General features: G+C 43.2%; 1 protein-coding gene across 1 annotated transcript in view; it reads right to left on the bottom strand.

The window, feature by feature from the left end:
- Positions 1 to 7306: 7306 nt before the first annotated feature.
- BRD9 (bromodomain containing 9) overlaps positions 7307 to 26194 on the bottom strand; it is a 328799-nt gene continuing 309911 nt past the window's right edge. The window contains 2 exon segments of the mRNA XM_029589931.1: positions 7307 to 8081; positions 15784 to 15951. Coding sequence (XP_029445791.1) covers positions 7981 to 8081; positions 15784 to 15951 — 269 coding nt within the window. The 3' untranslated portion in view covers positions 7307 to 7980.

The following is a 26194-nucleotide window of genomic DNA, read 5'->3' as shown; positions in this document are numbered from 1 at the left end:
AGCCAGATATGGCTCTTTTGAGGGCTGCATCTGGCTCGCAGACAAGTGTCGCCATACTTCGCGGTTCCCCGCTGACCCAGCTGCTCCCCGGTCCTCCGCCGCCCGGGCTTAAAATGCTGTCAGCCCGGGCGGAACGCGGCAGGACCGCTGGAGTCAGCGGCACCGGCGTGCTCTCTTCTCCCCCCCCCCCCCCCGCGGCCCGGAAGAGGAAGTGGAGAGCATCGGGTGCCTGCGCGGGAAGAAGAGACCACACTAGCGTGGTCTCTTCTTCCGCGCAGGCACCCGATGCTCACCACTTCCTCTTCCGGGCCGCGGGGGGGGGGGAGGAGAAGAGAGCACGCCGACTGGAGTCATCCGGGTGCCTGCGCGGGAGTCATCGGGTGTCAGCCGGGGTGCCAGCGCTGGAGTCATCGGGTGCCTGCGCGGGTCTTCCCGCGCAGGCACTCGATGCTCTCCACTTCCTCTTCCGGGCCGCGGGAAGAAGAGAGCATGCCGGTGCTCTCTTCTTCCCGCGGCCCGGAAGAGGAAGTGGAGAGCATCGGGTGCCTGCGCGGGAAGACCCGCGCAGGCACGCTAGTGTCCGACGGGAAGAAGACTGCAGCGCGGCTCGGAGGAAAATGAAAATCTTCAACCGCGGCCGATGGGACTCCGCCTTCGCCTCCGCGAGGGCTGAAAATGAAGGAGGTTAGCGTTGGGAGGTGGCTGCTGCTGCCGCGAGTTCCCGGGGGGGGGGGGGGGGAAGGGGGAGAGAGAGAGTGAATGAATGAGCGAGCAAGCATGTGTGTTTGAGATCCTGTGTGTGTGAGTGAGAGATTGCATGTATGTGAATGATTGAGAGCCTGTATATGTGAAAGAGAGTATGTCTGTGATTGAGATCCTGCCTGTGAGAGAGAGAGCATGAATGTAAGTTTACCATTGGGAACCTGTATGTGTAAGTTTGTAATTGAAAACCTGTTTGTTTGAAAGAGTATGTGTGTATGATTGAGATCCTTTGTGTGTGAGAGAGATCATGTGTATGTATGATTAAGAGCCTGTGTGTATAAGTAAGAGAGAGATCATGTGTGTCTGTGTCTGATTGACAGCTGGTTTAGGTGATGGAGCATGTGAGTATGTGATTGAGAGCCTGTGTTTAAATGAGAGAGAGAGACCATGTGTGTCTGTGTGATTGAGAGCTGATTTAAGTGAGGGAGCATGTGAGTATGTGATTGAGAGCCTGTGTTTAAATGAGAGAGAGAGACCATGTGTGTATGTGTGTGATTGAGAGCTGATTTAGGTGAGGGAGCATGTGAGTATGTGATTGAGAGCCTGTGTGTAAATGAGAGAAAGAGAGGACATGTTTGTAAGCATGTGAATGAGAGTCTGTGTGTGAGAGAAAAAGACAGCATGTATTTATGTGATTGAAAGCCTGTGTGTGTGTAAGCGTGAAAAGATAGACAGCATGTGTGTAAATGTGTAATTAAGAGCCTATATAAGTGAGAGAGAAAAAACATTTGTATATGTGAGTGACTGAGAGCATGTGTGTATAGGTGTGTCATTGAGAGCCAGTGTGAGAGAGAGCGCTGGTATGTGACTGAGAGAGGAGAAAGTTCCAAGCAAACCACCCCACCTCCTGCTAATTCAGAACAATCTCAGGACACCTGGATATCAAACATTCCCAGGTATGCAGAGCGAAAAATTTTTTGTATCCTTATTATTTTTCATTACTGGATCTTTGTGTCTGCTATTTTGAAATATTTTGTTGGTATCTGGAAATGTTTTATATGAGTTTTTAATTATTGGATATTCCACTCATCAGCTGTTTCGAAATATGTTCTTTTTGTTAGTACAGTTTTACTGCTGATGATTTTATATTTCTTGATTTGTTTTATAAGGATGTGTGATGTTTCTTTTTTCCTTTGTTACACTGCATACAGAGACTCTGGCTTGTTGCAGTTTCCAATTCAGTTTTTGTCTGCATGCTTCTTGTTATGCGTTTTGGTCTCTTTATTCTATGTTAGGTGAGGGACAGCACGTGATTCAGGTGAGGTTTTCTGCTGGCGTGTAGTTTCTGTGTAGGACTCTATAGCAGCCTGACTTGGTCCATTTTCCTAATAGGAGATGTATTGGTGTCTTAAGGCCTGGTGTAATATTTTCAGAGACTTATTGTACTTTAAAAGTGTGATCTTACATAAAATGCACACATTTACTTGTATTTAGTTTTAAACATATTGTATGGCTCTCATGGAATTACATTTTAAAATATGTGGCGTTTATGGCTCTCTCAGCCAAAAAGGTTCCTGACCCCTGCTCTAGATCGATCAGTGACTGGATGAGGTTAAAAATGGAAGACAGGAGTAATTAGGAAATATTTCTGTACAGAAAGGATAGTGGATGCATGGAACAGCCTTTCAGGGGAGATGGTTTAGAAACAACAGCACCTGACTTCAAGAAAACATGGAATAGGAGATCTCTGAGGAAGAGTTGGGAAATATAAAGCTAAATTAGTTGCACAGTTTGACAAACTAGATAGGTCATACAGTCTTATTCTGCCATCACATTTCTTTTATTTAGAGTTTTTTAAAATATCTACAAGTTGTCATTGCATTTGGGTTTATTCCATACTTAATTCAGTAACATTGTTGTTTTCCTTCATCAATCCCTGGTCTTCTCTTTGAAAAGGAGTGTGGAAAATCTCCTGCATGCATATACTGATGTCCAGTGTGCTTGATGAAAATTAAGTAAGAGAGATTGTGACAGAATAAATGTTAAAGGTGAAAAGCTGACACTGTAGACCGAGGGACAGATTCAAGAGTGCCTTCTGTTCCTCCCTGGAATAAGGAATCCATGTTGTCTGCTATACTTGCAGCATACATTATATTGATAAGTGAAAAACAGCAGACCCTCTTCTAGTAAATCACAAATACTAAAAAAGAAGAGGGAAATTATATTGCATATCAAATATGTAGTTACATAAACAAAATCCAAAATTTTAAATATACTAGAGATGGCATCAGAAGGAATGTGCATAGGTTACAATCTACTGCATTCCACAACACAATAGGCCTCAAGCAGTTCTCAGAAGACAGCGTTAGATCTCCATCACTTTCTACTCCAGTATATTAAATGTAAATCACTTTACTCCCCTTTTTAATAACACCCTAACAGAAAGTCTTTATTAGAAAAGTAAAAATAAATGTTGTTGAACCTATCTTAATAAGAAAAGAACTTGTTATGAGGACCTTAACTAATCCAGCTCAGACATTGGCCTATGATTTGGCGAAACCTTATCGCTTATTTCAAGGGTCACCAGATCACTACATATTAATAAACAGATCTCATGTCGGCGTGAATGCTCATGCAGGACAAGGCATACCAGCACTGCCAAAGTGTTTAAAGACCAATCACAGCCGAAGATACTCCATAGCAGACCATTCAATACGGAACGTCACAAAGCTGGGGAGTATCTATGGAGTATCTTCGGCTGTGATTGGTCTTTAAACACTTTGGCAGTGCTGGTATGCCTTGTCCTGCATGAGCATTCGCACCGATATGAGATCGGTTTATTAATATGTGGAGATCTGGTAAACCTTGAAACAGGTGATGAGGTTTTGCTGAAACATTGGCTGATGTCAGGGGAGGATTAGTTATATTCGTCACAAGTTCTTTTTTTTTTTTAAGATAATTAAAAATTAATGTTGTTGAACCTTTCTAATAAAAACTTTCTATTAGGGTGTTATTAAAAAGGGAGTAATTTACATTTAATATACTGGAGTGGTAGGTGATGGAGTTTTAGTGCTGTCTTCTGAGGACTGCTTGAAGCCCATTGTGTGAGGGGAGGCAGCAAGAACATAAGAAATTGCCATACTGGGTCAGACCAAGGGTCCTTCAAGCCCAGCATCCTGTTTCCAACAGTGGCCAAACCAAGCTACAAGAACCTGGCAAGAACCCAAACACCAAGAAGCTCCCATGTTATTGATGCCAGTAATAGCAGAGACCATTCACTAAGTCAACTTGATTAATAGCAGTTAATGAACTTTTCCAAGAAATTATCCAAACCTTTTTTAAACCCAGCTACACTAACTACATCCTCTGGCAACAAACTCCAGAGCTTAATCGTACATTGAGTGAAAAATAATTTTCTCTGATTAGTTTTAAATGTGCTACTTGTTATCTTCATAGAGTGCCCCTTAGTCCTTCTATTATCCGAAAGCATTCCCTTAATAATAGTTAAGATATCATGAACTAGCCATCTGTTGCTATCAAAAAACCATTGGCTTATGATACTGTTCCCAAAAGAAGAGATACCACTATTTAAGACACTCATTTCAAAATTCCCTTTTAACTAATGAGTCCAGATGTCTTATCCACTGACTGCAAATACATCTGTAACCCCACCCCTATCATGTGCCGGTGGTGCCATAAAAGAATTTGTTTCTCTTGGGGCTGGAGCCACTCACCGGCTGGCTCTCTTTCACAATCTCTTTTACTTCCAGAGCCAGATCCTTTCTTGGTTGGGGGATAAATTTACTTTCAGAGCGCAATGTGAAAGGGGTGTCCTTTTTCACACATTTCCCTTTCCTTTAAGTTCCCTTGGGACAGAGTACATATCCTCATGGTGGGTGCAGTGAGTGCGAAAGAAATACTCTACAATTACTGAGTTAGTGTCCAAAATTAAAGTCTTTAACAGTTCAAGCACTGATGATGAATGGCACAATAACTTAAACCATAGAATTCTCTTGGTTCCTTCTTTTACAGTTTCTTTCCCTCTATTTGTACAGGACTCACATACCAGACTAGGGAAACATCCAACCTCCAGGGCTTGGTTATGTGGCATTCCCAGGTGGGCAGGGTCTCCTTAGAATGGTAAAAAAAAAAACCCCTTCCAATCTGGTAAATATGGCAAAGAGTCTAAGGCACAGAGAATAAATCTCTCTCTCCCCAAGGTGGTGAAAACATTGGATGAGTGTCCCCAGTGATCTGTGATTGCCCTTACTCACAGGTAGCAGATCATCTAGATCTCTGGTTCTTACACAATCTCTATTTCTTCTTTCTGGATCACTGATGAGAGGGATCTCCTTGAACCAAGTGCAAGGTGATGCATATAGGGAAAAATAACCCAAGCTATAATTACACAATGTTGGGTTCCATATTAGGTGCTACAACCCAAGAAAGAGATCTAGGCGTCATAGTGGATAACACATTGAAATCGTCGGTGCAGTGTGCTGCGGCAGTCAAAAAAGCAAACAGAATGTTGGGAATTATTAGAAAGGGAATGGTGAATAAAAGGGAAAATGTCATAGTGCCTCTGTATCGCTCCATGGTGAGACCGCACCTTGAATACTGTGTACAATTCTGGTCGCCGCATCTCAAAAAGATATAATTGCGATGGAGAAGGTACAGAGAAGGGCTACCAAAATGATAAGGGGAATGGAACAGCTCCCCTATGAGGAAAGACTAAAGAGGTTAGGATTTCAGCTTGGAGAAGAGACGGCTGAGGGGGGATATGATAGAGATGTTTAAAATCATGAGAGGTCTAGAACGGGTAGATGTGAATCAGTTATTTACTCTTTCGGACAATAGAAAGACTAGGGGGCACTCCATGAAGTTAGCATGGGGCACATTTAAAACTAATCGGAGAAAGTTCTTTTTTACTCAACGCACAATTAAACTCTGGAATTTGTTGCCAGAGGATGTGGTTAGTGCAGTTAGTATAGCTGTGTTTAAAAAAGGATTGGATAAGTTCTTGGAGGAGAAGTCCATTACCTGCTATTAAGTTCACTTAGAGAATAGCCACAGCCATTAGCAATGGTTACATGGAATAGACTTAGTTTTTGGGTACTTGTCAGGTTCTTATGGCCTGGATTGGCCACTGTTGGAAACAGGACGCTGGGCTTGATGGACCCTTGGTCTGACCCAGTATGGCATTTTCTTATGTTTTTTGCTTCAAACAGGAAGGAAGAGCAGTGAAAACTTCCTGCTGGATCTTGAAATCAAACCTGTTCCCCTCAAATGAATTTAATACCAGTGTTCCTCCTTGCAGCAGTAAATATAGGAAACCCCTCCTGACCCTGGTCACTCTCCTCTGGCAGGGTTTGCCTGGCTCCTCTGATTGGACCTGAAAAACAACTTAAGCTAAACTCCTCAGTTTAAGCAAACAAAAGGGACTGCCTTTCGATCTCTCTGTGAGCTACTATATAGACTCTCAGGGAAAAGGTCATTCCAGACACCTCAAAAGGAGGGACTGCCTTTGAATGGTAACCTCCCCTTTACACTAACCTGCACTCTCACTGACTAAACTAAAGGTTCACCCAGGGTTTAATGGCAGCCTGACAGGCTGGTCGGGTTATACATCTTTTTAAATTATTAAACCCAAAAGCTTGTTGATAAAGCCACATTTTCAAGGCTTTTTTTTTAAAGTAATTATATATGACCTAATTCTAAGATTCTCAGGCAAAAGAGTCCAGAGACTGGGCCCTGTAATTGAAAAAGCATTCTTTCTTATTGGACTGAGATGAGCACGCAGGATTTCAAGAACACCTCTGTTTGCAGAGCAGTGTTGCGAACGTCGGGATGTGGTCGCTTGCTCTGGAGAGATGTGAGCCCTTGGACCATGGCGTGGCTCAGGGAGGAGCCCCAAGGCACACACCATTGGAGGTGAGAGTATCCAAGCACAGGTTGGAGCTGGAACAAGGCTGGACTAAAATCAAGGCAATGAACATCACAGGAACTGATACAAGGCAGGCTCAGACCTCCACTGGACCTACACTCACAGGTGAGACCCAGCAATGCAATGCTGGTCTCAAGAGTATTCCTTCTGATACCATCTGTAGTATATTTTAAACTTTAAATTTTGGATTTTATGTAATTACATATTTGATATGCAATACAGTTTTCCTCTTCTTGTTTTAGTATTTGTGAGCATATATTACATTTCATTCATTTTCTGTTATCTCCCTCCCTATCCAGCCTTAAATGTGGAGTAGGGGTTACAAATATTTATCTTTATATCCATCTGTCTAAACAGAACAAAAAAGATATGTTTGTGTGTATAAATTAATAATCATGTATTGCTTTTTCCTTATGAATCTCTATATCCTTTCTCACCACATATTTTTTGCTTGATTCACAGAAAAGAATTTCGGGAAAAAAAGATAGTCACAGAATTTGGTTAACAAAAATAAGTGTAACTTGCCCTATGGCAGCGCTCGGCACTGCCATACCAAGGCTCCCTGGTTCAGTGCCCAGATCAGGTCTTCTGCACCCTGGCTTGTCTGGGACTGGAGATGCTGCTAAGGGGTGGGAATCATAGTCATCAACAAGCGTGAACTAATTTGTATTCTCTTTATTGCTGCTATTAGTGTATATTACAATTCATTTCCTTTCATTGTTAAAATGTTTTAAAAACTCACTAAAATTATTAACTAAATAGACAAAGTGACAAAGAGGGACAGATAGAAGGGCTATAATTACAACCACAGTTGTCCTGGGGGCAGGTGCAGAAGCTGCAATTCTTCAGATGTCTGCAAATGACAGCAATATTGTTTAGCTTACATATCAAGTTGTTTAAGGTGCTCTGTTACCAGGACTGTAACATCAAAAGAACTGCTTGACTATTAACACTAAGTAGCAAACAATATAGACAGAAAGCTTTTGGTTTCATGTTATATTAAAAAACATATATTAGACTATAAGCAAACATTTATGAGACTTGAAAATATACCAATTTTACCAACACATTTAAAAAAAGTGTGCTTTATAATAGTATATACTTTCTTTATTCAAAATTCATCTGTCATTGCATATGTACGAAATCTGGTTTGGTGTTTGAGGGCAGGGCTAACAGCATTTTTTACATGATAGATCAGCTGAACTAAATAGCATTATCATAGAACAGTAATTTCCACCCATCCAATGAGGGTTCTGTCAAATGATAAAAATATTATGAATACATCACATGAAACAATTTAAAAAAAAAATAAAAAAAAAAAAATATCATCACATTTAATTTTTAGCGGTAGGAGGTGGTTCTGGAGATTGAAGGAATTCATACGGGTCATGTAATATGTCTTGCTGTTCTCCGACACTGAGATGAGATGGACTTCCTGTAGTATTAGGAAAATAAAAGAATGACCTTAATAACCAGGCATTTGCAATCATTACAGTGTTAGAAAGCATGTGGCATTATTCAATAATAACTTTTGTCAATAGGTAAAGAATGAGGAAAATTTATTTTTTGAATAAATTCATAGTCTCTCTGTTAGTTTTGGAATAAAGCAATATTACTTTTAGAATATAAGATATGCAAGAAATTCCGTTGATCCAAAACATTTGCTCTCAATATACATAGGGACATAAAGATAAATACAAATATATTAACTCATTTAAAAATGTTTTCAGTGCATAAACATCAATCAGTAGTCAATCAGTAGTCGAGGAGATTAGACAGTGTAAGATGGAAAAGCCTGTTTAAACAAAAAGGTCTTTGCTTCCTTACAAAGACAGCAATCCAAATTTTGCGTTCTGGAAGCATATTTCACAGTGCAGAGGCAGCTACTGAGAATAACTACAATCATGTGTCCATGAGGCAGATGGCCTTATTAGTAGGGATCACAAAGGAGCATCATCCCTTGAGAGTGTAAAGATCTAACAGGGGTATATAAAGAGACCATAGCACATATTCTGTCAGGGACAGTTTGATGAAGTGTTTTAAAAGCCAGAATAAGAACCTTAAATTGAATTCACCAGCCTATTGGGAGCCAATGAAAGCCAGTTCAGTGTGTGGCAGCGATCAAAAGCAAACAGAATGGAATAGAAAATAAAATGGAAAAGACTAGAGAATAAAAGCAAGTTTGCTTACCGTAAACGGTGTTTCCGTAGATAGCAGGATGAATTAGCCATGCTGTCATGGGATCTGTCAATCAGGTCCGGGAGGCAGAGCTTTACCAAGCAGAACTTTAGATTTTAGCTCTCTGCGGCTGCGCGTGTGTTCCCGCGCAGGAAAGTAACAGATTCTCCTCAGTCTGTGATTAAGCTGTAGTGTAGTCGAAAAGACTGTGACTGCCAGGGAGGAGGGTGGGTCAGCATGGCTAATTCATCCTGCTATCTACGGAAACACCGTTTACGGTAAGCAAACTTGCTTTTTCCCCATCGATAGCAGGGCTGAATTAGCCATGCTGTCATGGGAGTCCCAAGCTCCCGATCACGTTGTTTATGCTATGTATGTTTGTACGTGATCATGAACAGTGTGGCAGTCACGGTGTACAAGAGGATAGAGATTGGAAGATTGCATGCCCTATCTTCGCATCAGTGGCTGCTTGTTGATCAAGGCAGTAGTGTGATGTGAAGGTATGGAGTGATGACCATTTAGCTGCCTTACAAATGTCTATAGGTTGTACATGTTTAAGGTGTGCCAAGGAGGCCGCCACTGCTCTAACTTGATGAGCTTTGGGAACAGAATGTAGCTGTAGCTTCTGTTTGTCATAGCAAAACTTGATGCACTGTGCTATCCAGCTGGAGATGGTGCGTTTAGCCACCGGTAGTCCAGGTGCCTTCGGGTCGAAAGAGACAAAGAGTTGAGAAACTCGGGAGTCCGAGTTTGTTCTCTCTTTGTAGTATGCTAAAGCTCTTTTGCAATCTAGTGTATGCAGTAATTTTTCCCTGTCATTTGTATGAGGTTTAGGGAAAAAGATGGGTAATTCTATGTCTGACTGAGATGGAATTGAGAAACCACTTTTGGTAGGAAGGACGGGTGAGTTCGGAGAACCACCTTTTGGTGATGAAACTGTAAATACGGAGAATAATGGACCAAGGCCTGTAATTCACTGACTCGTCGTGCTGATGTTACTACAACCAGTAACACCACCTTCCATGTGAGGTATTTAACGTGCTGAGTCCATGGGCTCAAACTGGGGAAGCATAAGCTGTTCAAGAACTATGTTGAGGTTCCATGGAACTGGAGGTTTGGAGATCGGAAGACGAAGGTGATTTAACCCCTTGATGAAACGAGATAGTAAGGGGTGATTGGAAATAGGAATATTGTTAAGTGGTCTGTGATATGCCGCTATGGCACTGAGATGAACCCTAATGGATGATGTTGCAAGACCAGCTGTGTACAGTGTATGTAGATAATCCATGAGTAACTCAGGTGAACAGTCTAATGGTGGTACACCATTAGAAGTGCACCAGGTCGAGTATCGTTTCCATTTATAGCTATAATTTTTCCTTGTTGAGAGTTTCCTGGATTCTAACAAAATGGACTGTGCCAAAGTGGAAACTCCCTGTTCTGTTAAAAGGAGCCTCTCAATCTCCATGCTGTCAAATGGAGAGATGAGTGTAGTGGGTGTAGAAGCATTCCTTGATCTTGGAAGAGAAGATCTGGGCAATTTGGTAACCGAATTGGATCCGAGATGGACAGTCGGAGAAGGAAACTGTACCACGGTTGCCTTGGCCAGGCTGGGGCTATGTGTATCAGTTAAGCCTTGTCTGCTATGCACTTTTGAATTGTCCTTGTTAGGAGTGGTATGGGAGGAAAGACATACAGGAGGCCTGTCGTCTACAGAATGAGGAAGGCATCCTGGGCGATCCTGAACTGACTTGGTCTTATCTAGCAGAATTTGGGAACTTCAGCGTTGATCTCTGTTGCAAAAAGATCTATTGCAGGTGTCCCCCACTGAATGAAGATGTCTTGGGCTACCTCCGAATTGAGTGTCCATTCGTGAGGATGAAAGATGCAACTTAGCCTGTCCGCTCTTGTATTTGCTACTCCTGGTAGGTAAGTTGCTTGCAGATGTATGCAATGTTGGTGAGCATATTTGAAGATTGTCAGGGTCTCCTTGCAAAGCAACCATGAACTGGACCCTCCTTGCTTGTTGATATAAAACATTGCCACTTGATTGTCTGTGTAGATCATGACCCTGCGGCCCTTTAAGCGATCTTGAAACACTTGTAACACATTTTGAATTGCTCTGAGCTCCAATAAATTTATATGTAGGGTCTGCTCGGAGATTGTCCATAACCCTTGGGTTTCGTAAATCTCGAGATGTGCTCCCATCCCTTGTGAGACACATCTGTGGTTAAAACTGCGTTGTGAGGAGGAGGACTGAATAATGCTCCTTTGGACAGGGTGGAGTCTAGGAGCCACCATGTTATGTCCTGTTTCATCTCAAAGGTCAACGATAACTTGTGTGTCAATGGTTGTGAGTGTTGTTTCCACTGACGTTTTAGTCCCCATTGCAGGTGTCTCATGCGTAGCGTGGTATTGGGAACCGTGAAAATAGCCGCCACCATGTGGCCGAGGACTACCAAAATTTGTCTCGCCGACGGCCTTTGAGTGTTGTTCAACGAGTAGAGAAGTTGACGTAGTTGTGTTATTCTTTCTGTTGGGAGATATGCCCGTTGCGAACGGTGTCCCGGCCTGCTCTATAAACTGTAGCCTTTGTGTTGGTTGGAGATGTGATTTCTGAAAATTGATCACTAGCCCCAATTCCTGTAAGCACTGTATCACTCGTCGAAGGTGATCGAGTAAGATATCAGGGGTCGAGGCTATTATTAGCCAATCGTCCAGATATGTAAAGATGGTCATACCCTGTTGTCTGAGATGAGCCACCACCACAACCATGCATTTGGTGAAAACCCTGGGTGCAGCCAATAGTCCAAAGGGAAGAACTTTGTACTGGTCGTGTTGATGGCCGTAACAAAAGCATAGGTAACGCCAAGAGGATGGATGGATTGGAATATGTGTGTTCGCATCTTTCAGATCGATGGAACACATCCAGTCGTTGGGTTGAATCAGAGGTAAGTTTGATTTCAACGATACCATCTTGAATTTCTCTTTAGTCAGGAATTTGTTCAATTCCCGTAGATCTAATATGGGGCAAAGGCCACCCGACTTTTTGGGTATGAGGAAGTATGGGGAATAAAACCCTGTCTGCCTGCTGTTTGCGAAGCAAAGCAATTTCCTCCTCCAGTTGTGGTTGGAAGCTTTGACTCTAGAATGGAAAGGTGAGGTATTATGGGTTTTGTGGTAAATTGTAGGTGGTAGCCATGTCGTACTATCTCTAAAACCCATTGATCGGTTGTTATTCTCTCGCAGGCTGCCAGGCAAGAATGAATTCTGCCAGGTGGTGCTTGATGTAGTGGTGGTGGCTGGGTTATTAAGAAGATGGCATTGATTTTACTGCAGCAGCCGGTTGCTGTGTCTGCTGTCTTTGGTTACGCGGCTTACCCCTTTGTTGAGTTGTGTTGTTGTGGCGGAGGACGCTGGTAAGATGGATATGCCTGTGTACGAAAGGATTGATAAGACCTGTAAGGTCTACGGGCATAGGATTGTCTACGAGTAGATCCTATACAACGACGCGTGGTCGAGGAGTGAGGTTGTGATGTTAAAGATTGGACTGCTAGAGCTTCCTCTTTTAATTTGCCGACTGTGTCTTGAAATCGTTCTCTGAACAGGTTGTCTCCTGTACATGGGAGGTTCGTTAGTTTCTCGTATCGTACTAGAACGTAACCATGCCATCCCACGGGCTGCGATGGCTGTTGCAGACGCTCTAGAAGATGTTTTAAATCCCTCATATATCGACCGCAGAAGGTGTCGAGAACACTCCTCCATGTCATGAAGAGGCGATGGTATCTGATCTGCCATCGAGGAAAGCATACCTTTTGTGGCTTGTATGCACTCATGTACCAAGTAGAATTGATGGTGCATAATGCGGGCATTCAACATTGAGTTGTGGTACATCTTTCTGCCAAACTCATCGAAATATTGGTTGTCTTTGCCCGGTGGATATGAGGTATGCCACTTTGCTTTTTTGAATCTTTGCATTGCAGATTCTACCACAATTGAAGCATGTGGTAGTTGTGGCATAGAGTAAGGCGATGTCTTCCACATACAAAATTTTATATCCGTTTTCTTTGAAACCGCTGACAGAGAGAGTAAGGTGTTTCCCACGATTTCTGTAAGATGGTATGTAATAGTTCCTGTGGTGGAAGAGATGTTGGCTCTCCCGGTACATCGAAAATCTTTAGGAGACCAAAGGTTTCTGATCTAGGGTCTGTCTCCTTTTGTACCTCCAGATGTAATATCGTGCCCAATTTTTCTAAAACGTTTGGGTATGTCAGGTCCTCTGGAGGGGAATATGGTTCGTGCAGTTGTTCCTGCATCGGATCCGATGGGAATCCGGTGGATGACGATGGGGATGTTTTCTGAGACAGAGAATCGATAGGTGTATTTTGCTGTTGAATTGGTGAAATTGGTCTTTTTGCTATTGGGGATGCCGGAGGCTCCACCGACGGTTCTCTAGAGGTATGTATACTGTGTTCCGGGGAACTCACCGATAGTTCGTTAGACATCTTAAAGGATGATTGAAGAGTTTCGTAAAACCCTGCCAACGATTGGGATAATTGAAAAAATGCTTCTTTTGTTTGAGGAGGCATTGCTGAATGACCAGATTGTTTTGGTAATTCACATGCTTTAGGTTGCCCCGGAGGAATTTGAGGGGAAGCACTTGGCACATCATACTTCTTCCCCATCTTGCCCTCTGTGGTCTTAACAGAATTATCTGAGGAAGTAGATGCAGCAGAGGAAGTGATTTGTATTATGTCGCTACGAGATAAGGTGCCTGCACTTCGTGCGTGAGATGACCTAGAAGTAGAAGTGCTCACTTCCCTTGTCTTCACAGCCTTTTGATGTGAGTGACTTGATCGCCTATGGTGATGGCATGACGATGATCCTGTATGGATTCCACTTCCTGACGGCGATCGTCTTATACGTTTTGATTTCACCTCTGTAGAATTGGAATCTGAAGAGGTACATCTGGAGACTGATGTCTTCATTTTAACCCATGTGGTATTGAATGATATGGGTGTTTGGACTGTTGTAGTCCACTGTGCTTCGATTTCTTTGCTGCCGTGTGCTCCAATGTCTTCGGCGCTATGTGCGCCGATGTTTTCTGTAGGTTGTGCGCATATGGTGACTTGTGGGCATAAGTCTTCGGTGCCGTTGTTTCCGGCGCAGAAGTGTCCGGTGCCGTACTCGCAGACGTCTTTGGCGCCGTGTGCGCCAATGTCTTGTGCGCCGATGTTGTTTTCTGCGCAGAAGGTTTATGCACCAACGGTGATTTGGGCGCAGAAGGTACTTTGGGCACATAAGTTGTGGGCGCCGAAGTTTTAGGTGCCGTTGTTTCCTGTGCCAATCGTTGAGGCTCTCTCGATCGTCTCGGTAAGTCCTTACTTCCAAGCCTGGAGGGTTGAGGAGCCCACAACGACGCTCGTTTCTGTGGTGGAGCCGTTGTTGTCGAGGGGGGGTGGGGGGGGGGGGGGGGTCGATGGCCCGCTGCTTTTGGGCTCTTGGGGACATTCGGGCACAAAATTCACAATTTTGTAAATTGTGCTCTGGCCCCAGGCATCGGTAACATCAGTCATAGCCACCCGTGACTGACATTACCTTGCCACAGGTACAGGGTTTAAACCCCGAAAGTCAGCCCCGCGTGCGATCCCGCTCGCAAAAAGAACAGACTAAGGAGAATCTGTTACTTTCCTGCGCGGGAACACACGAGCAGCCGCAGAGAGCTAAAATCTAAATCTCTGCTTGGTAAAGCTCTGCCTCCCGGACCTGATTGACAGATCCCATTACAGCATGGCTAATTCAGCCCTGCTATCGATGGGAAAAATATATCTGTATTGATCAATAGTGTGACTGCACTGTACAGTTCTGATTGCCCCATCTCAAAAAGACAGCAGAACTAGAAAACGTGAAGAGGAAGGCAATAAAAATGATAAGGGGAATGGAATGGCTCCCTATGATGATAGGCTACACAAATTAGGACTATTCTGCTAGGAAAAGAGATGGCTAATAGAAATGGACATAATATAAGTTTATAAAATCATGAGTGGAGTGGAACAAGTAAATAAAGTGCAGTTATTTACCCTTTCAAATACTACTAAAACAAGAAGCCTCCATGAAACTAACAACCAGAGATTTAAAGCAAATCTTCGATTTGGTCTTCCTCTGATCTTTTTAAATTCATGGAATACATTTATCTGGGTTTCTGATTCTATCATAATCTCCCTTTTAAAAGTTATACGCTACTGCAGTAGTTTTACTTAATGGCCTTCCTCCAATAAATAGTGAAAGTTGATTACATTATGATGGTTATTGCTTAGCGGTCCCATGACAATAGCCCCTTACACCAGGAGTTCCATTGAGGACTACATCTAAAGTAGCTGCTACTCTCATCAGTTCTCAAACCAGGATTTAAAATAAATTGTAGAAAGTACTTTTTTATTCAGTGCACAAATTGTGAAATCTGTTGCTAGAGAATGTATTCAAGGTGGCTGGCATTATTAGGTCGACTAAAGAAAGCTATTTCTATCTCAGGGAGCAAGTAACCGTAAAAGGTCTACTTCATGGGATCCACTGGGTAATTGCAACCTAAGCTGGCCACTGTCGGAGAAAGGATCTTGGGCATCATGGACCTTGGTCTGACCCACCATGGGATCACTTTAAAGTTGTGGCAGGAATAGGGGAGAAGAGTTTTCTTTTTTTTCACATAATAAAAATAAATAGGGTGCTAGCATGGCAAACTGTTTCAATATCTTGTAAAATTAGAACATGTATTTGAAACATGCTTAATCGACAAATATGATCATGGTAGATCAGCAGGAGATGGAGAATGAATCTGAATTACATTTATCTAAGCCAAGCATATGTTTTCAACAGTGAGTGCAGTTTTGTACTGAAATGGGACAATGTTTTATTATCTAGACAGAAATATAAAAGCCTCTACACATCTGCCCTGCTCTTTTTACCCAGATGATGTTGATCTCTTTCAGATGTGTTGGACAGAGAACTAACGTTGGAAGATGGCCTGGAGCCCACTCTGTCAGTCTGAGCTTCCTGGAAATCTTGTAAAAGCTTAGTTGTCTCATCTAAATTTAAATGACCATCATCATGGTCCAATTCCTTCTTCATTTTCCCTGAAAAACAGAGAAAAATATAACCCAAAGTTAGTACTCCTGTAATTATGTATTAAATTGCTTTGCTTTTCAAACAGTGATACAACAAAAGATGTATGTTATGGTAGGCTCATTTCAATGAATCAGATAGTTATCAGCAACAGATGAACTTACAAGTGAAGCACTGATAGGAAGTGAATCTAACGGTGTTTATCACTGCAAGTTACTATCTGATAATCATATGACAGTATTACTGCTATTATAAGCTTTCCAAACTGAAATGAAAACAAGGATTTAAACATTTTATTTAAAACATTTCTATCTCACTCTATCTGTAGACCTAGGTGGGGAACACAGGAGCATAACACAATAATTTAAAACTTAAAACATAACACAAACATGACAAACTGGCACAAACCAGGAATATATCATTTCACATGCAATTATCACTTCTTTCTCTAAAAATTCCTATATGATATTAAGCAACTTAAATTTAAATTATACCCATCTGTTCTGAAGGCTTGCTTGAAAAACAAGTTCTTTACATGTTTCCTGAGTGACAGAATAGATTTGACCACTCATATATTCTGGGAGAGAATTCCGCAAAAGTTCTTGTAGGCGTGTCTGCACAATGACTTTGTTGTGCTGATAGTACATCCAACAGATTATGTCCAGAGGACCTCACTGCTCTGGAGGGTTTGTAGATTTTTAAATTTGTACTGATGTAGACAGCAGTATTAAGTGCACTATAGATTCATCTTAAATTTCATATGTCACTGGAATTGTAGCCAATGAAGGGCCCGCACAACTGGAGTAATATGGTCACTAAGCATGGCTCCCATTATCACTCGGGCTGCTGCATTTTGAATAATTTGCAAAGCTTGTAATACAATTGTTGGCAATGCAATATAAATTGAGTTGTAGTAATCTACACTTGACCAAACTAAGACCTATAATATAGTGGGAAGGCCCCAAAGGCTAAGTAAGTTTAAATTTCCAAAAGAGACAACTTGTAAAAGGCACTTCTTACCACTGCCTTTACTTGCTATATGCAAAAAAAAGTAAGATCAGATGCCAATAAAATTCCTATATTTTGTACATAATGTGAAATAGGGATTGATATTTCCTCCTTAATGCACTTCAAAGAGTGGCCTTCACAATCTGTTTATTATCATTAATTCTGTCTTTCCTACATTTAGCACTAGTCTATTATTAAACATATATTGCCTTATAGATGACGGGCAATTGGACATTACTGGCCAAAGTAGATGTTATAGGACAAAGAAATGATTGTCATCTACAAAGGGACGGCTCAAAGCATTCTGCCGCCTGAGATGAGGGATGAGATGGCGCCCCTCTCGCCCTGCCCCCTTGTCCTTCCTCTCTTCAGCCGCCGCCGGCTGAGGGTATGGTAGAGGTAGATTCCGAGAGTGGTGAGAAAGGGTTGGGGCCCGCTCCAGTGGCTCCTGAGGGCAGTGGCTGTGCTGGCTCTGGGCTTGCGGTTAAAGGGAGGCAGGAGGCGAGCTTGACACATAAGAGAAAGCAAATGTTGCTTACCTGATGTAACAGGTGTTCTCACAGGACAGCAGGATGTTAGTCCTCACAAATGGGTGACATCGAGGATGGAGCCCAACCACGGAAAACTTCTGTCAAAGTTTCAGGAACTTTGACTGGCCCCTACTGGGCATGCCCAGCACGGCACTAACCCTGCAGCCAGCAGGGGTCTCCCTTCAGTCTTCTTTTTTCCGCGCAGCAGTAGCCACGCGGTTAAGGAGCTCTTTCCACATTCCTGACAGGAATTTCTTCAATTAATTTCTTGAAGAAAAATTTGCCCCTCAGGGGTCTCCCCTCTTCAAATTTTTCCTCCGCGGTACTTCGGTAAGTTTTTGCTGTCGTTTTTGTCGACTACCGTCGAGTTTGGCCCTCGAGGCCTGTTGGCAGTCGACCGTCCCGTGGCTAAATTTTTGGCCTATGGCCATGGCGTTGGGGTTCCGTCGGTGCCCGGACTGTACACGTACTATGTCCATCACAGACCCACATAGAGTCTGTGTTTTGTGTTTAGGGAGTGAGCATGATGTCCTGACATGCACCAAATGTGCCCTAATGACACCAAAAGGTCGCAAAGCCAGAATGGAGAAAATGGGACTCCTTTTCCATGCCCACACTCCGACGCCATCGATTGCATCGACGTCATCGGAACCGGCACCGTCGAAGTTTCACCATCGACAGCCTCCTGGTGACCGCCTGCCAACTTCTCTCAAAGAATACAGAGCTTTGCTCTGTACAACTTGGTCTCCTCAGTTGATAAGATAGTCAGCGAAGTGCAGTGAAGACAAAGGCTGTCCAGGAAGGAGGGTGGGATCACATGGCTAATTTATCCTATCTATGGAAAACACAGTTTATAGTAAGCAAACTTGCTTTTTTCCCATCCATAATCTGGCGCAATTAGCCATGCTGTCTGGGAGTCCCCAGTTTAGGGTTGTTATCATGCACAAACCTTTGATTTGGGATGACATAGTTATTTGATGTTGTTACTTCTTAAGTTCTGTGTGCACAACTTGCAAATCCCATGGACAGGCTTGAGCTCTAATGGCATGAAGCAACACCACTAATCCCACCGAGGTATCTGAAGCCGCTTGCTGGTCTAGTCAATAATGAGATATGAAGGTATGGAGAGAGGACCATGTAGCTGCTTTGCAAATGTCCAACAAAAGCACATTATGAAGATCTGCAATAGAAGCTGCTGCGCCTCTAAGCTGATGTGTGTTGACTTTGGCTGTGAGTCTTGAAGTTTGGGACAAGTAGCAGAAGTGAATGCATTGAGTTATCCAGTTAGCTAATGTTCTTTTCGGTACTAGTAACCCTGGCGTATCTGGATTGAAAGAAACAAAAAGCTGGAAAGCCCGGTTATTTGTTTGAGTTATTTTCTTGTAATATGCCAAGGCTCTTTTACAGTCTAATGTGTGAAGTAATATTTACCTGTCATTTTCATAAGGTCTTGGGAAAAATGTAGATAACGTAATCATTTGATTCAGGTGAAAGGCTGAAAATCTTCAGTAAAAAAAAGATGGTTTTATCCTTAAAGTGACTTTGTCACGGTAAAATTGCAAATAAGGAGGATAATAAACCAGTGCCGGAAGTTCACTGACTCGTCTCGCTGAAGTTATTTCTACCAGGAATAGAACGTTGCATGTTAGAAACTTCATAGAGGCAGTCTCTAAGGGTTCAAAGGGCAGACGCATGAGCGTTTCCAACACCAAGTTGATATCCCAAGGGATAGGAGGTCTTGAGACCGATGGGTGAAGTTTTAGGACTCCCTTCAAGAATCGTGACACCAATGGATGGGTTGAAATGGACAGTCCATCCCTTGATATGCAGCTATAACGCTAAAGTCTTCTCTTATAGATGACATTGCCAGCTCATTCTGCTTTGATATCGTATATACTGAGGGATCGCAGGTGGCACACCAGGTTAAGAGGGGTGCCTTTTCAGTTTTTTTTCTCTGACTCCCTCTGCTGGATTGGTCCGATGTGATCCTGACCCACTCCTCGAGAAACAGGGAGAGACAACCTCCAACCGCTGGAACCGGGGAGAGGGTCGGAACACCTTCATTGGGACTGCTTAACTCCGGTGGCTCCTTGAGAGCCTCCATCCTGAAATGGCCTCCGACCATGAAAGGAAGTAGGCCATGACTGAGCTCTCTGAGTCTGTTGTCGGGCGGGAAAAGCGGGCGGCTGCGACTGCCAAAATATGCGCTGTCCTCGGAAACGGTAACGCGCTGCCCCAAAGGGCCTGGAAGACTTAGGCTTGTCTTCTGGCAATTTATACACCTTATTCTCCCCAAGAGACTTAATAAGTGTGTCAAGTTCCTCCCCAAACAACAATTTTCTCTTAAAAGGCAGATTACCCAACTGAGTTTTGGAAGAAACGTCCGCGGACCAGTTCTGGAGCCAGAGAAGCCGCCTAGACGAAACTGCCATGGCCATGTTGCGTGAGGATGCCCGCAACAGATCATATAATGCATCCGCTGTGTAAGCCACCGCGGACTCCATCCTAGTCACCTGATCTGCTTCCTCTGACGATAACACCTGTGATCTGAGCATTTGCTGGACCCACCCGAGGGTCACTCGCTGCATGAGGCTACTGCAGACTGCCGCCCTAACAAAGAGCGCTGACACCTCAAAGATGCGCTTGAGGAGGACTTCTAGCCGCCTACCCTGTAAGTCCTTAAGAGCCGTCGCTCCTGTAACAGGAATGGTGGTCCGCTTAGTGACAGCAGTAATCGACATGTCCAACTTGGGTGTCCCACCCGCAGGGTCACATCCGGAGATTCCCACTCCCGAGTGACCAACTGCTTAAGCATCGGGTGGAAAGGAAAAGTTTGGGGCAGGGCACGCAGCCCGGAGAGTACTGGTTTCCCCTTAACTGTCTCCGAACTGGGGACTGGTGCCTCCACTTCCAGTTCCTCCAGGACATAGGGGATCAAGGGATCCAAATCCTCCCGGCGAAACAATCGAGAAACCCGGGGGTCATCCCCTTCTACTGGAGCGGACTCATCAACACCCCCATCTAGATTTTGGAGGAGAGGATCTAGAAAGGATCCCAAAGGAGCAGGCTCCGGAACCCCCCCAGGGGCCGAAAGGGCATTCAGAGACGTGTCCCGCCTTGCAATCTTTGCGGGAGGGGGCTCCTCATCCTGCTGATGAGCTTCCATCTCCAAAAAATCCCTATTCATAAGTAAAATAAATTTTGAAGAAAAAACTGACTGGCTCTTTAAGGGATCCGATAGGGGAGGAGGAGGAGGAGGGAGGACCGAGCTCACTGAGGGGGCGGGCCCCGGTTCGCACGGTCGAGCGGGACTCAGACTGGGAGGAGAAATCGGAGAATCCTCTCCCGCAGCCGGCAGGTAGGGCTCTGACAAAATGGCCGCCATTCCCGTGCGCGCTGGCGACGAACCTGGACGCGATCGCAATCGCCGTTCCGCGGCAAAATTGGCCAAAAATCTCCCCCAGACAAGCCCTCCCCTCTCGGGTAGGCCGCGGGCACAAACCCCGCCCCGCGAGAGGCGCAACCCCGCCTCCCCACATGCGGAGCACGATAGCCCTTATGGCATCCGGGGGGGTTGTGTTTCCAAACAGCGCGGTAGGAAAGAAAAAGAAAGGTCTTAAAATACCCTGCAGACTCGCGGCCTTCCGGAGCTCTGGGAACGCTGCAGCAGCCGAGGAAAACTTGTCTCGGGGTGCCAAGGGGAGGGACAGGCCCACCAGTTAATCCCCCTCCAGAGAGAGATGGCCCTCCGGGAACAAGGCTTACCTCTACTGCTGCTGAGTGAAAAGGCTGGGAAAATGAAAACCGCACTGAGCTTTTTTTTTTTTTTATACAAACAACTTGCTGTAGCCAAAGGTGTTAACTAAAGCTTCCAGAGCCTTAGAACTCTGTAAAAAAAAAGATGTAACTAAATTTAAAGAAATTGAAAGATCAGGACCGCAGGTTCTGTCAACCCCTCTGCTGAGAGTCAAAGAAAATACTGAGGGATCGCAGGTGGCACACCAGGTTAAGAGGGGTGCCTTTTCAGATTTTTCTCTGACTCCCCCCGCTGGAAGGGAGACACAACCCAGCGGTCTGGACTTTGATGGATTATAGCACAATAAAAGGTAGGGGCAGACGTGTAACACTCAAAACCAGGAATGCTCTTCTATTTTATTACTGCTTCTCAAATAATGGAAGCAGTATTTACAAAAACTGATTCAGAAAATCATATCCTCTGTTCCCTGAATTGCAGGATATTGAACTAGTAGATGAAGAGAATTTGATGATTTTAGTCAGTAGCATCTTAGCCTCCAGAGAAGAGGTGGAAGAGGCACATGATACTAACAAGGCTGAAGTGAGACACAGCAAAGAGGAAGACCAATTCCAAGCCTAAATAGCCAAGCCCTTCCCTTAATGATGCTGTATGGAAACAATATCAGGCTTCCTCCAGAGATTTCCTCTGCCTATGACTTTGAATCAGTTTTGTTAGTGCCCTTTGACCCTCATTTGGGCTGCTTTGCACCACACTCTTTCAGTTATTTTGACCCTCTATCGCTGCCTGATGTTTTCCCTGCCTCTTTTGATGATCTGTTCCTCTTCATGGTGCCTTGAGTTATTCATGGGCCCAAACCTGGGTACGTACAGGGAAACGGACATTTGTCAGGGCATATCTTCTCTGGACAAACCCAACTTGACCCAATTTAATAAGCTTAGGCAGAATAACTTAGCCAATATTTTAGTTAATGATTTCTGATCAAAATTTAACAAATAGATAGGGTAGAAGGAAGCTGGTGAGGTAGGATCTTTTTCTGACTTATGTATTACTGTAATTCGGCCTTCATTTGCGTTATATGGGTACTCTCCCTTATCCAGCAAGGCATGAGGAACCGACACAATCTATTAAGTTCTTATAAAATCCTGCATTGTACCCATCAGGTCCTGGAGCCTGATGGGTACAATGCATTCTGAATTCTAAATTATATTGTACATTCATAGGTGTAGACACCTAAAAACATTAATGCGACTTTACTTATTCCTGCAATCACATGCCAGAGAGAAAAAACAGAAACAGAAAGCTCTCTTGTGCAACAGCAGATGTCTATTGTAAAGTGATCACAAAGAAAAAGCGACAAAAAAAAATAAATCAAACATTGCCTCAGCCCGCTGACTCCTGAACATCGCTTCAGGCTTTGTGCTCTAGTTCCTCGACACATTTTTTAGCTTCCGTCACTGAAAGGAACCATTTAACTCCCTCACGGTGTGTCACACGAAGTTTGGCCAAGTACAATAAAACCGAACATCCAGCTTATTCAGCTTAGAATATACAGGTGCAAATTCCTGGCATTGAGCAGACAGTTTCGCAGAATAATCTTGAAAGACCAATATTTTCTTTCCTCCAGAGGTAAGCTGTTTACCCGCATGAAGGGACTGGCTTCCACTTTATGAGAAAAGTCCAGAAGCCGAGCTTTAACTAATCATGGCCTGTACATATTCTCTCTTTGACGGCCTAAATTAATACTCATTTAACGGCCTCATTTAATACTAAACTTCCCCTGCAGTTTAGAAAGACTTAGGGGTAGATTTTAATACATTCGCGCATCCAGGTGTGCGCGCTTCCCGGCATGCACAAGGGGGGGGTGTAGTTTTGCAAGTCTGCGTAGCGAAACAATCTGTACTTCCTCAGTTCCCTCCCAGACCGCTCCAACTAAGGAACTGACTGGGAAGGAACTTCCGTAACTCTCTGCCTAATCTTCCTTCCCCTTTCCTCCCCACCCCCTAAACCTTACCTTTTTTTTTATTTTTTAAGTTGCTGCTACTTTGGAGCAGAAGCAACTTGTGTGCGCTGACAGTCAGGCCAGCACGCTTCTCCGGCACAGTGGCAAATGACCGCTGTACTGGCTGCCTCCAGCCCTGCCCCTCTATCTGGGCCCGGCTTTTCAGCACGTAACAGGGATTGCGCACGTGGCCGGGCCCCTTTGAAATTACGCACAGCATGCATAAGGCACGGCCACACACATAACCCCCGTTTTTTATGCGCGCAATTGATTTAAAATCTGCCCGTTAATTCCTGGGGAAGCCAAGTTTCCAAATCTTTTGACAATTCATGTTCTCCATTGTCTCCGGCAGGCCAATATTTTCTAGATCTTCTAGCCATTCTTCCTGCTTGGTTAAGGCCATTTTAAGCTTGATTGCCTACAGGACATGCAAACGGAGGTAATCTTATGTATCGGATACTCTCTACTTAATTTCAGGTATTGTTATTTCCTGTGCTAGCATGCCCGTTCGCCATTTTGGATTCACCCAATCTCGGTTTCTCTTTTTCTTTCTCTTTCTTTGCCAACCGAGCTAACATACCCAGATGTTTAAAAAAAAATATGTAACAGCTAGTGTCTTCACCTGTCTGATAAGGCTTTAGCCTCCAAGAATTTCATCCAAATAGAGGCAGACTGAGAGTGCATAAGTCCGAGAGGGAAAACTCACATCTCTCTCCATGTGATCTCACTCTAGCTGATTTTAATGATAGTTTACAGATTACTAATACTAGGTCTGCAATTTCATTTTTCAGTTCTTTCAGCACTCTGGGATATATATTATCTGGTCCAGGTGATTTGCTACTCTTTAATTTGTCAATTTAACCTAGTACATCTTCAAAGTTCAATTAGATTTGTTTCAGTTCCTCTGATTCATCATCTTTAAATATCACTTCTGACATGGGTATCTGCTTTATATCTTTCTTAGTAAAGACCGAAGCAAAGAATGAATTTAATCTTTCCATTATAGCCATGTCCTCCCTTAGTGCCTCTTTTATCCCTCTATTATCTAATAGTCCAACTGACTCCCTCACAGGCTTTTTGATTCAAATGTACACGAAAAAGTTTTTATTATGAGTTTTTGCTTCCACTGAAAGCTTTTTTTCAAATTCTAACTTGCCAGTTTTTATGCTGTTTCCTGTTTTCTTCATTTGGATCCCTTTGCCTTTTTCTGAACTATGTTCTTTTGGCTAGAATAGCCTCTCTCACCTCACCTTTTAACCATGCTGGCAACTGTGTGGCCTTTTTTCCACCTTTTTTTAATGCTGGTAATATATCTAGTCTGGGCTTCCAAGATGATATTTTTAAACAATGTCCATGCCTGATATATACTCTTGACCTTTGTAGCTGCTCCTTTCGGTTTTTCCCTAACCATTTTTCTCATTATCTCCCTTTTGAAAGTTAAATGCTATCGCAGTAGATTTCCTTAGTGTCCTCCCTCCAGTTATCAAGTCAAATTAGATCATGCTATATTCACTATTACCAAGTGGCCCTAATACCATTACCTCTTTCACCAAATCATGTGTTCCACTAAGGATCAGGTCTAAAATAAGCTCCCCCTCCACTTGTCAATTCTGTACCAACTGCTCCATGAAGCAGTCATTTATTTCACCTAGAAACTTTATCTCCTTAGCTCGCCCTGATGTGACATTTACCCATTTAATACTGGTGTAATCAAAATCACCCAATATTACTGTGCTATTTTTTGTTAGCTTCCCTAATTTATGTTAGCATTTCATCTTTTGTCTGATCATTCTGGCCATGTGAATGGTAGTATGCTCCTACTGTTATTCTATTCCTCTTCTCACATGGAATTTCTATCCATAAAAATTCTACAGTGCATTTTGTTTCCTGTAGAAATTTTATCCTGTTTGACTCTGTCATCTAACATACAGCACCACCCCTCTACCAATTTGATCCATCCTATCACTGCAATATAATTTCTACACTGGTATCACAGTGTCCCATTGGCTTCTTCCACCAGGTCTCTGAGATTTTATTTATTTATTGTAACATGTTTTGTATACCGTATATTCGGTTTTGCCATCATAACGGTTTACAGTACAAGAAATATTAGGAGAGTAACAGAGTTTTAACAAAGAATTTCAAAGATAAAGTTGGGTAACATTAGGGAGTAGTTGGGTAACATTAGGGAGTAGTTTTATATAGGAAAATGTTCTTAGATGTCTATTATAGAGTTCGTGGTTTTATTGATCCTTCATGGGTTGATAGGGTGGTGCCTTAGTTTTCTTTGGAGTTGTCTGTTTGGGAGTCTGTTGGTGTCGGTGGTTAAGATCATCTGAGAAGGCTCTGGTAAAAAGCCAGGTTTGAGTTCTTAGATTGAGGGGTAAGGAGTTCCATAGAGATGGGATGGCGATGGATATAGCTCTATCTCGGGTTGATACCAAATGCAAGATTTTGGTGTGAGGAATTTTAAGGAGGCCTTTATTCATTGAGTGAAGGTTCCTTTTTGGAGCATGTAGTTCAATGTGTTCAGTTAGCAAATAGTTTTGTTGTCCTGTGATTAATTTGTGGAGGATTGATAAAACTTTGTATTCTATTCTGTATTTAATTGGGAGTCAGTGCAAGGATATGAGAGTAGGTGTAATGTGTTTTGTTTCTTGGTTCCTGAAAGAATCCTGGCAGCTGCGTTCTGCAGTATTTGTAGTGGATGGATGGTGGAAAAAGGGAGGCCAAGGAGTAGGGCATTGCAGTAGTCTAGGTTTGTAAATAGTAGTAGTTGCAGGACTGTTCTAAAATCATTTTATGTGAGGAAGGGTTTGAGACGTCTGAGTGTCAGTAATTTGTGATAACCATCTTTGATTTTATTTGATATATGGGTTTTGAAGAATAATTCTTTGTCAATTGTAATTCCGATGTTTCTAGCATGGTCAACAGGAGAGATTATTGTTTCTGGGTTTTCT

The sequence above is a fragment of the Rhinatrema bivittatum genome, chromosome 2 (genome assembly GCF_901001135.1).
Source record: "Rhinatrema bivittatum chromosome 2, aRhiBiv1.1, whole genome shotgun sequence".
NCBI lineage: Eukaryota > Metazoa > Chordata > Amphibia > Gymnophiona > Rhinatrematidae > Rhinatrema > Rhinatrema bivittatum.
Note: the sequence above shows the minus strand (reverse complement) of the source record. Positions and strands in the feature narration are given on the sequence as shown.